Raw genomic sequence first — 14033 nt, 5'->3', positions numbered from 1 at the left:
CACAAATCTTTTGTTAAAGGGAATTTATATTTTTTAAAAAATGTATTTGGGCTGGACAGATGGCTCAGCAGTTAAGAGCACAGACTCTTCCAGAGGTCCTGAGTTCAATTCCCAGCAACCACATGGTGGCTCACAACCATCTGTAATGAGATCTGATGCTCTCTTCTGGTGTCTGAAGACAGCTACAGTGTACATACATATGTAAAATAATAAATTTTTAAACAACAACAACACAAAACAAACAAACAAACATTTCATTCTCACAAAGGAAAAAGGGGCCAAACATATGGATTTTGCCTAGCTGGCCTCACACAGGCCTCCTTAGCCTTGTGCTTTGAACAGAGGCGAGTATGAGCAAGGTGTTAAGGCTTGGTTAGCACCAATTTGAGTTCGTCTCCCTAGTGTTGGAGGGATGAAAAGGCCATCAAAAGAAAGACCAAGAGAAGAGATTACAAACGGCTTAGCTTCCCACAGTGTGATGGGGCCCACGCTGCCTGAGACAGTTTCCTGGAAAACCAAAGTTATTTTAGAGAATCTGTTGTTTCTAGCAACTTCCAAGCAAGAAGCAAGGGTCATATTCTTTTTGAGGAACCTTGTGTTCTTCCAGAGCTAAGTGGGAACACCAGGGTCTTCCTCTGAGGGGCAGGGCCCCCATGAACTGGTTCAGCTGGAGTGAGGGGCGATCTGGACTTGCCCAGTGGCTTTCTCCCTGGGATCTGGATTCTTTGCCTGTGAGGCCAGTATTTAGACACACCACCACAGTAAAGGAAAGCTGTGGTTTTATGGTTCCTGGCCTGAGAACTCCGGTTCCTTTGTCTTTTGTAGACGCTGAAGAAATCTCTGTTCATGATGAAAGAACTCGGGCACACCTTCAGGTAAGGCACTGTCCCCTATCCCTGCCTCCTAGGTCAGCCTGGGATCAGACCAAGGGACTGGGTATGCACAGGATGTCTCCTCAGAGATGTCCAGGGGCAGACAGAGTCCTGGTCTGAGGTTTGTCTTCTGAGAGGGTTGAGGATCAAGACATAGAAACCGAGTCCCTCCTGCAGGTTTGGGGCCTAGAGTCCATTGTTCACACCATGGGCACTGATGCCAGGTGTCCTGAGCCTCTGTGTGTGTCCTCCTTGGCAGGTATGCGGTATTTGGCCTGGGCTCCAGCATGTACCCTCAGTTCTGTGCCTTTGCTCATGACATCGACCAGAAACTGTCTCACCTGGGAGCCTCCCAGCTTGCCCCAACCGGAGAAGGGGACGAACTCAGCGGGCAGGAGGACGCCTTCCGCAGCTGGGCTGTGCAAACCTTCCGGGTCAGTTCTAGTCAGACAGGCTGTAGTGCACTCATGCCAAACTCGTGTGGGTCCGGTGTCCCGGGTGTCGTGACCTCTGCCAGGTGTAGGGTGGGGGGATGGGCCCGAATCTCAGATCAAAGCTGCTTCCCCAACCCCCATCCCCACCAAGAAGAAGGTCACTCCAGTGTGTTGCTTCATGTGGGAGAGAGTAGTGATCAGTCCCCTTGCCCTGACCTTATGTCCCCAGGGCTCTTCCTACTGATAGACTTGTCCACCTCATAACAGTGAGGTAGATCTTCCTTCACTCTCTCAGCTCTGCAGAGGAAGGGACACAGGACCCACTGCTGAGCTCTGTGACCTAATGTTATCTTCTCAAATCTTTACTCTCTGGGTTCCTCCCTGACAGTGAGGGGAGTTTTAACATTGAAGTGAGTGGACAGCAATGGGAAGCCCAGCAGACCTGGTTCCAAGACTCAGGTCTCCTCCATGAGCTTTTCTATGAGGATAGGGAAGCCCCAGACCTCCCTCGCTCAGTGAGAAGGGATAACCATATGATGACAACTTTACTATCCATTACAGTATCCATAACCACTGTGTGCCAAGCAGGGGATCCTCTGAGCTTCTCCAGCCCCTTCAGAGGACACGCTGAGGTGTTCTGTGACACATCCATTCAGTATTTGACCCATGGTGAGGGGTGGTGACGGTGATGATGAATGCCATTCTTCCTAACTTTCCAGGCAGCCTGTGAGACATTCGATGTTCGAAGCAAACATTGCATTCAGATCCCGAAACGCTACACTTCCAACGCAACATGGGAGCCAGAGCAGTACAAGCTCACCCAGAGCCCAGAGCCTCTAGACCTCAACAAAGGTACCAGCCCCTCGCACCCTACTGCTCTTTCCTGCGGGAGTTGAGGCTATTTGAGCTCTGAACCAATAGTCAAAGAATCCACCATGCCCTTCTGAACGAAGGCAGTCCCCTGCAACTCCCAGGCATCTGTCTCCCCGGCTACAGAGCCTAGGCTCTGTGGGAGAGCCCGTCAGGAGCCCTGGGAGAGTGGTAGTGAGCACAGGAAGCCAGCATCAGTGGGTGGGTGGTGGAGACAACTCTGATGGGCACTGTGCCAGCCGCTTGACCACATGAACTGGCCTGTGACACTTGTCCTGGCACTTGACCTGTGACAAATCCAGAGAAGTTAACGTTCACAGAAACAAAGCAAGTGTGACAGCATGGGTGGGGGTTGGATTCAGTCTTCCAAAGGGAGCCACAAGCCATGAAGGAGGCTTCTGAGGTGATTCAGGGCGACAGTGAGTGGCTCAGCTCTGCCCACCCTGGGAGACATACTCAGTTCCCTGAGGCCAGACATCATAAATGTGTCTATGTTTTAGGCTATGCCCAGCTCTATCCCTGTTCTCCTGTAAACCACACAGCTGTCCTGAGTCTTCTGTGTTTTAATGTCTAAGTTGACTCTCCTGGCACTTCCCAGCCACGAAGGCGCTGTTCATCGAGGGCCCTTTTGACTATCTAGTTTTAGTTACTGGTTTTTTGTTTGTTTTGTTTTGTTCTCTTCTTCTTTGTGTATATCTGAAGGCAGGCAGCTGAGACAGGGTCTCATGTAGCCCAGGCTGGTCTCAAACTTGTTATGTGGCCAAGAATGGCCTCGAACTCCTGATCTTCCTGCTTCCACCTCCGAAGTGCTGGGATTACAGACCCAAGTCACCACCTCTAGCCAGGCCCAGGGTCTTTACTTGGGATCTAAAAATAATGGGGAAAGGAAACAAACCTAGCAGGCCCTGCCCCAGGACACCAAGGGCAAAGGTAGCATGCAGGGATGCTCAGCCCAGCATACGGGGTTTCCCCCAGCACAGCATAGGGGCTCTGACCATCTCTCTCTGTCTCCTCAGCCCTCAGCAGCATCCACGCCAAGAACGTGTTCACCATGAGGCTGAAATCCCTCCAGAATCTGCAGAGTGAGAAGTCCAGGTAAGGATGGGCTGGTACCCAGGATTGCTCTGGAATGCACAAAGAACCAGAGACAGTCAGTCTGTAGGCGGGGAGGGGAGACAGGCCCCCCAGGGGATCACTGTGGGGACCACCTTCTCTGCTAGTCTGTGCCTTTGTCCGGTTTGGAAGCTGGATGTCTGCCTCACTGGCCCTTCCTCCTCTCTGAACTCTCAGACCAGGGGACACTCAGAGCATCTGAGTCTTCAGGCCTTTTGTGGTTGTTTGGCAAGGGTGGGGATTTCCCAGCCAGGTGGAGGAGGGTTGTGAGCGATCCGATCTGTGATTTTATCTGCATGGTCCCTCCTCTCCTTTCCTCCTATCCTGGGGGAAAGTAGCCTCAGTTCCAGTGAGAACAGGATTTGTTCTGGAGATAAAGAAAGGCTACCTCTGGTGCCCACACACTCTGAACGAGATGCTCCTTGTGGCAAAAGTGTGGCCAAGTGCTCCATGATACCCACCCTTCTAGGGAAGGCTGTAGCCAAACTCCTCTGGGAAACTCTGGAGCACTGAGGGGATGCCTTGTCACAAACCGGCTGGTGGCAGGAGAACACTTTTCCTGGGGAAGCCCACACTCACCCATGACTCCCTTTCCCTCTGTAGCCGCACCACCCTCCTCGTTCAACTCACCTTCGAGGGCAGCCGAGGCCCCAGCTACTTACCTGGGGAACACCTGGGGATTTTCCCAGGCAACCAGACGGCCCTGGTGCAAGGGATCTTGGAGCGAGTTGTGGATTGTTCTTCGCCAGACCAAACTGTGTACCTGGAGGTTCTAGATGAGAGTGGTGAGTTCTTGGGCCCAGACAAAACAAACCTCTATCCCCTCACTCCCATCCCTGAGGACTGGGCTCGTGTCTGTCCTGAGCTACTCCCATCCCAGCTTATGGGAAAAGCTTCCTGGCCTTCAGTGGTCGTGATGCCTCCCCCTAGCCTTGGAGGAGGCATTGGAGAAGCAAAACCTGGCACTGTCCACCACCGTCCAGGAGAAAGGGAGTCAGCCTGAAGCTTAGAGACAAAAGACCCTAGGCCTCCTTGGGGCTGTAAGAATACAGATGTGATCCAGACGAGATGCATTAATAATAAAGCCCTGTCTCTGAAGGAGGCGAGGGGAGAGGGGAGGGGTGAAGAGCAATGTGCTCACATGCACTAAATACCTGTGGACCTGGGAACGGGCACTGTGCCAGCGACTTCCCAAATGTGGCTTTTGCTCAATGCCAATGCCAGTCCAGACTGTATCATCACATCTGTTTCTCAGAGAAGCAGCTGGAGGTCACAGGATGCCAACACTCAGCTGGGAAGTGGAAGCCAGAGTTCACACGTCCTGACTCTCCCCATGCTGTCCTGAAACCAGTCACCTCAATTTACACGGATCTGTTTACCCAGAGCCTCTTGCTTCGAAACCCCAGGAGACTGTGGCCATAAACCTCTCTCTAACCAGCCCCTGGGGACTCGGTCTCCACTGGACTTAGTCACTAAGTTTGAGATTCATCTGGGGGCGTCAGAGACTCGAGTATGGGCCACAGGAGGATGTGCTTAGTCTGTCAGGACAAAGTCAGTATGGGTGGAGGGAGTTGCTCAGCTACTCTGGCAGCCCCGTCTCACTCCGCACCAGCTCCCGATCTTCACTCTCTTTGGAGCCAAGATGTCAGTCATCCCTCCCTTGCAGGTGGAGGATAGGAGTCGTCTGAGAGACCCAAGGAGGGCCTCTCCTCACCTTGACACCTTTCTTCCTTCCAATTCAGGCAGCTACTGGGTCAAAGACAAGAGGCTTCCCCCCTGCTCACTCAGGCAAGCCCTCACCTACTTCCTGGACATCACGACCCCTCCCACCCAGCTGCAGCTCCACAAGCTGGCCCGCTTTGCCACGGAAGAGACGCACAGGCAGAGGTTGGAGGCCTTGTGTCAGGTAAGGGTCTGGCTGGTGGATGACGCAGGGACATTTCATAGAGTGGAGGAAACCCAGAGCTCAGTTCACCTGTGAGACCATCCTCCTGAGTCCCTAGGTGTGCCTTGTCCGTGTCTGGTGACGGCCAGGCCTTGTCTGCTGCCTCATCTCTCGTACACAGTAGTACTGGGTGAATGAGTCTCTCTGGAGTCAGCATGACGTAACCTGTGTTCGTTACGTGTCCCGATTCTGTGACTTAATGCAAGACAGAAGAAACTTAAGGAAAGGAGGGTTCATTTTGGTTCATGAGAGTCGAGTCCATCATGGTGGGGTGTCAGGACAGCAGGAGTGTGAGTGGCAGGTCACATTGCTTGTGGAATGAGGAGGCAAGAAAGGTGGACGCTAGTGTCCCCCTCATTTCCCCTTGTCATTTAGTCTAAAGTCCCACCCATAGGAATTCAGGGTGCATCTTTCCCAGTTAAACCTTTAGAAACACCTTCAGTGAGGTGTGTTTCCATGGTGATCCTAAATCCAGTCAAGTTCACAGGGAAGAGTAGCCATCAGTAGCCAAAGTACACTTCCTTGGAATCTGACTAGAGGGGCCAGGCTCTATGGATGGCCTTTGTCCTCCCAAGTGTGGAAAAACTTGATGGTTGGTAAATGGGTGTACAGGCAGGTGGGGAGTTGAGGTAGTGAGTTACTGGGGTGATGCATTAAGTCCTTTGCAACTTCCAAGTCTGTGTCTTCGTAAGAGGTACTGGATACCAAGTCACGGGACACAGTGTCACTGTCTCCACAATCCTGTGTGAATGGCTGCATCTGCCTCACTCCACAAGGACTAGGGTTAAGCTAGGAGGGACACCTGGCTGTGATCTCAACCCAGATCCAACTGGTTCCAATTCACAGTTTAATAGAGAATTTAGCCCAGCTGGATAGGGTGGCCATACCTGTGATCCCAGCACACAGGAGACTGAAGGCAGGAGGATAGTGAGTTAGAGACCAGTCTGGGCCAGCAAAGAGTTCAAGGCCAACCTGGGCTATGCAGCAAGACCATGGCTATACATCCTATGTCCAAGAAAGAGGGTATGGAGCCCTGCCTGTGAGCTGCTGGTGTTGGGGATGTTTTTGTGTTTTGCCTTTTGTCTCTGTTTTGTGGGTATTCGGGGTTTCCCTCAGACCTCCACACATGCCAGGCAAGTGCTCTACCACTGAGACAAACTCTTGTCTCTTCTCTTATTTTTATTCAGATTCTTGGTCCCACCAAGTTAGCTAAGCTAGTTCTCAATTCCATCTGTAACCCCTGCTGGCCTTAAACTAGGAATCCTCCTGCCTCAGCCTTTCAACTGTTGGGGCTGCAATCCTGCACCACTGTCATCTTAATCCCACCCATAGTAGAGTTCTAGGAACAAATGAGAAATTCCACTAGCTGCCCTGGATCCTAGCTTCCCACCCAATGTAGTGCCCTCAGCACCCTGGACAGCGCCCAATGGCCACATTTGTTGAAGGAATGAATGGATGGATATTGGGTGGCTTGGAGGGGTTCCTTCTCCCACACATGGCAGGTCTCCCAATCTCTCACACTGCCCTTGCCTTTCAGCCCTCAGAGTACAACGATTGGAAGTTCAGCAACAACCCCACGTTCCTGGAGGTGCTGGAAGAGTTCCCATCGTTGCGTGTGCCTGCTGCCTTCCTGCTGTCGCAGCTCCCCATTCTGAAGCCCCGCTACTACTCCATCAGCTCCTCCCAGGACCACACCCCCTCGGAGGTCCACCTCACTGTGGCTGTGGTCACCTATCGCACCCAAGGTGAGACAGGCAGACTCCGGTGTTCTAACCGCTGTAGCTGAGCTCTGTTTGAGGTGGAAGGGCTGGGAAGGCTCCACATCTCCAAGATCTCTCTCCTTGGTAAATACTGGACAGAGCCTATGTCTGTCCATCCTCACTGGCCATACCTCACCACTGAATGAGAGAGGGGATGTGGGTGAACCCTGAGAAGGCTGGTTCATGCAGAACAAAACCAAAGAACTATTCCAGTTGCTAAAGGCCTCCGTACAAGTCAGGCCATGGGGAAGTGAATGTAACCCAGAGGAAACTGGTGTACCCACAAGCCCAGGAAAGGCTTCTGGGGAAGACTGGGATGCCAGAGCAGACAGGGGGCGGGGAAGACCATCCCTCACCTAGAGTCCTTGTTGAATGGTCTCTTTCATGAGGACACTCAGCAATGGTTGGCCCTGGGGGATCATTTCATGTTGCTGTGGGCTTCTGTGGGCAGAGCCTTAGTTTGGAGAGGGGATGCTGGGAGGGTCCCTAGACAAACACTTGCGAGATGCTCTAGCTTAAGATTGGGGAGCCTGAGCAGGAACTGAGTCCACCATGACTTAAGTCACCTGCTCCATTATGTCTCTGTGACTCAGTTTCTACAATGGTAAAGGGGCTATTGCTCACCAGGTCCCCTACTGCCTTCCCTGATCCATGTAGACAGTTGGGAGAGAAGGTAACTCCTCATTCAGGAACCAACCACCCAACAGGGCTTGGCACTGTAGGAAGAGCACCCAGCTGGGTTGCATGAAGGCCACAGGGCTTGTTAGTCAGGCCTGTGTTATCCTTGCAGATGGTCAGGGTCCCCTGCACCATGGTGTCTGCAGCACTTGGATCAATAACCTGAAGCCCGACGACCCAGTGCCCTGCTTTGTGCGGAGGTAAGCACCCACCCGGGGCCCTTCAGAGCCCCTCCACCTGGGATTCTGCAGTGCAAGTGAAGGGTCTAAGACTGAGTCTTCCCTTGGCCTGTGAAGGTTTGGGGTAATTCCTCGTCTCCTCATTTTGCCATCTGGCTGTAAGGTGTAGTGGAGTCCATGGCAAGGGTACAGTGATGCTGTGGTGGGATCCAGAGACTGGCCTGGTGTGGAGAGGTGCTATGCCATGGACAGGAGGATAAAGCTGTACACAGGCCTTGGGAATCAGCGTTTCCCTCCACCACCACCCCACAGGCACCCGGGTCCCCGGTCCTATCCTGCATGTGCTTCTGGCTTTGTATCTAAAGACCAGAGTCTTCTTTTGTCTCCCTGCAGTGTCAGTGGCTTCCAGCTCCCTGAGGACCCCTCCCAGCCGTGCATCCTCATTGGGCCTGGTACGGGCATTGCCCCCTTCCGAAGTTTCTGGCAGCAGCGGCTCCATGACTCTCAGCACAGAGGTACAGTTCTCAATAGGAAGGGGGTGTGCCCGTCACCGCAATCGATCTGATTATTACATGGGCACATCAGATTATTATGCCATATCCCATAATTAGGTACACAGATTTGGAGTGTTTGTGCCCGTCTCCATGTCTCCTTGTTAATTTTTAATGACTCTAGAGAGCCATGTGTGTCCTGGTGCATGTGTGGAGGTCACAGGCCAACTTGCTTCTCTTCTTCCAGGAATCACATTCAGCTTGTCAGGCATGACGGCCAGCACCTCTCCCTGCTGAGCCCATTTCACTGTGTTTTGAATGTTTACCTCATTGTTGGTGTCATCCATTAAATAACAAGAGTAATAAGCCCGTGTAGAGGTCCCCGGAATTAAGGGGGATGAGAGTAACAGATTTTAGATGAAGACATTTTCTTTTCCTTTGAGAAATAGCTGAGAAGGACGGACAGCTCTGTCTGGAATCCTCCGGATGAGGCTTTTCTGGAAGGAACTTAGCAATGTTTGACCTTCAAGACCCTGAACGTGAAGTCCAGCACAGCCAATAGCATCAGGACGTTGTTGTGATTTCCTGGATGCCTGAGGCCTCAGCACCTGCATTTAGTGTAGCAGCTGGGTCAGGGGAGATGATTTTCACAAAAGAAGGCCACACGTGTCTGATATTTCACTAAAAGAATGTCCTTAACATGTTACACACACACACACACACACACACACACACACACACACACACACACACACACACCCCTATATGTATTTGGGACAAAGCCTTGCTCTTGTAGCCCTGGCTGGACTGAAAGCTCCCCATATAGACAAGGCTGGCCTCTAATTTGCAGCAATCAATCCTCCTGCCTCTGCTTCCCAAGAACTGGCTGTAATGCTATTTTAAAATGAAAAGCAAGGGGTTGGGGATTTAGCTCAGTAGAGCGCTTGCCTAGGAAGCGCAAGGCCCTGGGTTCGATCCCAGCTCGAAAAAAAGAACCAAAAAAAAAAAAAAAAAAAAAAATGAAAAGTAAAATTGAAATGCTATATGCCAAATAAAAGAAAGAGTAATGGTAGGCATAATCAGAACTGTTACTGAACCTTTTTTCCCCCCTGAACCGTGTTTTTTTTTGTTTGTTTGTTTTATATATTCTTTTTTAAGATTTATTTTATGTATATGAGCACACTAGCTGTCTCCACTCACACCAGCAGAGGGCATCAGATCCCATTAGAGATGATTGTGAGCCACCATTGTGGTTGCTGAGAATTGAACTCAGGACCTCTGGAAAAACAATCAGTGCTCTTAACTACTGAGTCATCTCCCCAGCCCCTGAACTGTGTTTTCTAAGAGTGCCTCCATTAGCTTTAAAATGGGGACAATGCCAGAACAGAACCTACTCATTGGGTACCTGGTGGTCACGGGGTACCCTCTAGTGGCCATTTTGGTAACTGCACCCTTCTGGTTTTCAAGGGCTCAAAGGAGGCCGCATGACCTTGGTGTTTGGGTGCAGGCACCCAGAGGAGGACCACCTCTATCAGGAAGAAATGCAGGAGATGGTCCGCAAGGGAGTGTTGTTCCAGGTGCACACAGGCTACTCCCGGCTGCCCGGAAAACCCAAGGTAAGAGCAAGCTGGCAGAGTGTGCCTGATGGCCACTGCCCAGGCCTATACGGCCCTTCCTCTTCAGGCCTTCCCCTCTGTTCCACAGTGAAGACAGATGCACAGCATCAGGGAGATAGGAAGAGCACTAAGATAATATACCAAACTCACTGTAGTTTAATCTTCACAGCGCAGCCACCGCAGGTGCCCAGCAGCTCTGGGATGCAGGGCTGTGCCAGGAGGTGTGATGTAGGCTGGCTTTACATTAGCTCACTCAGCAAGACTGGAAGGTGGTGCTGATCCCACCAGGGCCCTCCTGTGGGCACCCTCCTCCAGGTGCATGAACAATGCATTCAGACTCTCCATTCAGAACCGTGTGAACATTCCCGGAAGACCCCTTTACATCCTATGACTGGACCACTGGTCACCTTATGTGTAAACAAAAACTGAAAAACAAAAACAAACAAAAAATCCAGACTCCCAACCGACTGCAGGACCGTCTTTATAAGGGGGAGCCTAGGAGCCTATATCCAAGCCACAAATCAGACCTGGGACTGATACACACTGGGAAGCCTCCTCTTTCTGGGATGTAGGTGGGCAGACCTCAGAGCTCTGGGCAGAGCTGCAAGTTTGATGTCTCTGAAGTGTGGTGAACTCAGGGAAGTTCTGTGGGTCCCATTGGTCAGGAGGACAGGATACTTGTGTATCCTGAGCTGAGTTCCTAACGGAACCCCTCAATGGTCCTCTTACCTCCCCATGGCCAGTGTGCCCGACCACAGTGACATCAGCATCCAGGGCTGGTCCCACCACGTCCTCTGCTTACAGGTCTACGTTCAAGACATCCTGCAGAAGGAGCTGGCCGACGAGGTGTTCAGCGTGCTCCACGGGGAGCAGGGCCACCTCTATGTTTGTGGCGATGTGCGCATGGCTCGGGATGTGGCTACCACTTTGAAGAAGCTGGTGGCCGCCAAGCTGAACTTGAGTGAGGAGCAGGTTGAGGATTACTTCTTCCAGCTCAAGGTATGGGAGCTGGGGTGAGACCCTCAAGAGGGGAGTAGGCCAAGGTCACATGCCATTGGAACCAGGACCAGAGCAGCAGAACCGGGGGGTGTCCTGAGACCCTCCGCACCACTGCGGAAACAGGGGGCTAGCTGGGCTCCTGGGGTCTATACTTTGCGTCCCACAGTGGTTGCCAGCTAGCTGAGAAGTCAGGCCAGTGTGCTCCACTTCCCTGTCTGTGGAACGAAAGTCGCAGTGTCTGCCCCTCACACTCCTGCACAAATGCCCAGAGATAGAGCAGGCTGCGGAGGCCTGTCCCCACGGGGAACACGGTTATTTATAACTGACTGCTGGCTGGGTGCCTTCAGTTCTCCCAGGAAGGACTCTAGCTAGCAGGGCCTGCCTTGTGTCAGGTGCTCACCAATGATTGACCTGTGACCTCTCCTTCTGCCCTTCTGAGGGCTGTATGAGGGATGGGTGACTGTTAGGTCATTGTTGCAGATGGAAGGGGCCCTGGTGCCCCAACAGTGGATGTGAGAGACCAGACAGATGGCCTCTCTCTCCTTCTCCCTCTCTCTGTCTCTCTGGTTCCTAAACCTGCCTTTATGGCTTGCAGTTATGCTCCACATTTATATCAAGCGCCTACTATGTGTTAGAGGTAAGAAGCAGTTAACACAACGGGTGGGCAGTGTGTCAGTATCACGATAGATTCCCGAGCACACCTGCAATGTCAGCACTGGTAAGGCTGAGTCCCAAGGGTCCTGAGTTGGAGGTTGTCCCTTGGTTTCATAGTCGGTCCAAGGCTGGCCTGGGTTCCATGAGATCCTGTCTCAAAAGTTCAAAAGCAAAAGGCCTACCTAAGCGGAGCTTACATTCTGGCAGAGTTGATTAAAATCAAGCACATGGGATGTGCTGCTTTGGGTAAGAATTACGGAGAGCAGCAGCTCAGAGCTGGGGTCGTTCGTGGTTTAATAAAGACATTTGGGGAAGGGGTCACTGGGCTGTGACATTTGAGAAAATAGCTGAAGGTAAGGAAGAAGCCTTGTGCACACTGGAGACAGAGGTCCAGACTATCCTGCAGGGCAGCAGCATGTACAAAAGTCCTGGGGTGTAGACTGTTCAGACACCTGTGGTGCAAGGGCAGCGTGGGTGCGTCCCAAAATATGTTCAGTCCTTGCCAGGTGTGATCATGGGTGTTTGACATCACTACCAAAGGGCTGTTAGGAGCAGGTGCGGCAGAGGCAGTGCACACCTGTCAGTCCTAAGGCTTGGGGAAGCTGAGGCAGGAGAGTAGTAAGTTCAAGTCAGTATGGACTACCTAGGGCTGCCGAAATGCAGAAATGCATACCTGTAACTTCAGCTCCAGGGGGTCTGCTACCCCAGGGTACAGCACTCATGTATGCATATAAACACACATGCACATGCACACGTACACACACATGAAAACTAGCACTCAGGAGGCAGTGGCAGGAAATAAACCCCTTTATTTTTTATTTATTTTAAGAGAGAATAAGTGCCAGGGGTATAGCTCAGGCCTTGTCAGATTTTTTTTTCTCTTTTTTTTTTTTTTTTTTTTTTTCCGGAGCTGGGGACCGAACCCAGGGCCTTGCGCTCCCTAGGCAAGCGCTCTACCACTGAGCTAAATCCCCAACCCCGCCTTGTTAGATTTTATTTCTAGTACTAAGGGGGAAAAGATTCCGAGGCCAGGTCATTTGATACCCATGTCGGCTCCACAAATAGCAGCAGGTGTCTTTACTGTAAGATTTCTCTCGGAGCCCTCAGCCCGCTGCTGTGTGCTCTGATTTCAAGACCCGGAGAGAGGGAGGCATGCACAGCCCGCCCTGCACATGCTGATGTCAAAGCTCACATCGGATGTGGGATGAGCTCTAGGCAGGCAGTGGGACCGCCGACCACCCATGAAGAGGCTGAGGTGGGCCACACACAGGGGATTGGAGAAACCAAACACGGGCATAGTGGCAGCAATCCAGACACAAGGCTAGGGAGCGCCTGTGTCACCAGGAAGCTGTTGCAGCCCCAGGGTTTTGTCCCAGCCTAGACATGATAACTGGGAGGTGGCTGGGCCAGCAGGGTGACACTGTGACCTCTGTTTCCCCTCATAGAGCCAGAAACGTTATCATGAGGATATCTTCGGTGCGGTCTTTTCCTATGGAGTGAAAAAGGGCAACGCCTTGGAGGAGCCCAAAGGCACAAGACTCTGACACCCAGAAGAGTTTCAGCATCTGGCCCTAAATAAAATGACAGTGAGGGGTTTGGAAAGACAGACGTGCGATTCCCCCCAAACCCCTCACATCACCTCCCATCCTCTACCCTACCAAGTAGTATTGTACTATTGTGGACTACTGAATCTCTCTCCTCTCGCCTGTCCCCTATTCTCCCTTCCCTCCCGTTTTCTCTGCCCCTCCCCCACCTTCTCCTTCCTTTACCTCATACTTCCTCAGAGCTGAGAGCAGAGGAAAGTGAACCACCTGACTGAAGCACTTTGGGTGACCACCAGGAGGCGCCATCCCGCTGCTCTAATATTTAGCTGCATTGTGTACAGATATTTATACTTTGTATTTAAGAAAACAGATACCTTCGTCTACTCCCAGTGACCGCTTGGCCCTTCCCTGTATAATTCCTTGATGAAGATATTTATATAAAATGCATTTTATTTTAATAAAATGAGTGTTTGATCAAGTTTTGTAGCGACAGCATTCTCGAGTCCTCTATGGGCTGGGGTTGGTGGGTGCCACAGTCTGGACAGCGATGCTCCCACGAGGGAGCATGCTCACCAGGTCCCCAGGGGACAGCAGATGAAGTTTGCGTTTGTCGGAAGCCATGTAGTCATGCAAGGTGGCCCAGATCAGAAGCCGGAGCTGCGCTTCACACGCAAGGCACCTTCTGCAGGGCGTGGTCAGACCTGGACTTCTTTGTGAGAGCCAGGGTTGCCTGAAGACCTCGCCCCTCACCCTATCCTGTGAAGTGATGTGCTTGGGCGCTGAGGATGCAGCTCAGTTGGCAGTGTTTGCCTAGCGTACTCAAAGCCCTGAGTTGGATCCCACACACTGCGTAACCATAGGCAACAGTGGCACGCGCC

At 51.9% G+C, this 14033-nt stretch overlaps 1 protein-coding gene across 1 annotated transcript in view; it reads left to right on the top strand.

Annotated features, from left to right (window-relative positions):
• The window catches only part of Nos2 (nitric oxide synthase 2), a 35986-nt gene extending 22341 nt beyond the window's left edge, over positions 1 to 13645 (top strand). The window contains exons 16-27 of the mRNA XM_032912147.1: positions 826 to 875; positions 1132 to 1306; positions 2026 to 2158; positions 3193 to 3271; positions 3893 to 4074; positions 5032 to 5195; positions 6772 to 6979; positions 7785 to 7872; positions 8245 to 8366; positions 9810 to 9958; positions 10763 to 10957; positions 13057 to 13645. Coding sequence (XP_032768038.1) covers positions 826 to 875; positions 1132 to 1306; positions 2026 to 2158; positions 3193 to 3271; positions 3893 to 4074; positions 5032 to 5195; positions 6772 to 6979; positions 7785 to 7872; positions 8245 to 8366; positions 9810 to 9958; positions 10763 to 10957; positions 13057 to 13155 — 1644 coding nt within the window. The 3' untranslated portion in view covers positions 13156 to 13645. The remainder of the gene's footprint in view (positions 1 to 825; positions 876 to 1131; positions 1307 to 2025; positions 2159 to 3192; positions 3272 to 3892; positions 4075 to 5031; positions 5196 to 6771; positions 6980 to 7784; positions 7873 to 8244; positions 8367 to 9809; positions 9959 to 10762; positions 10958 to 13056) is intronic.
• The last annotated feature ends 388 nt before the right edge of the window (positions 13646 to 14033 follow it).

The sequence above is a fragment of the Rattus rattus genome, chromosome 9, assembly GCF_011064425.1.
Source record: "Rattus rattus isolate New Zealand chromosome 9, Rrattus_CSIRO_v1, whole genome shotgun sequence".
Taxonomy (NCBI): Eukaryota; Metazoa; Chordata; class Mammalia; order Rodentia; family Muridae; genus Rattus; species Rattus rattus.
The sequence above is the reverse complement of the archived record's forward strand: the minus strand, read 5'-3'. Positions and strand labels throughout refer to the sequence as shown.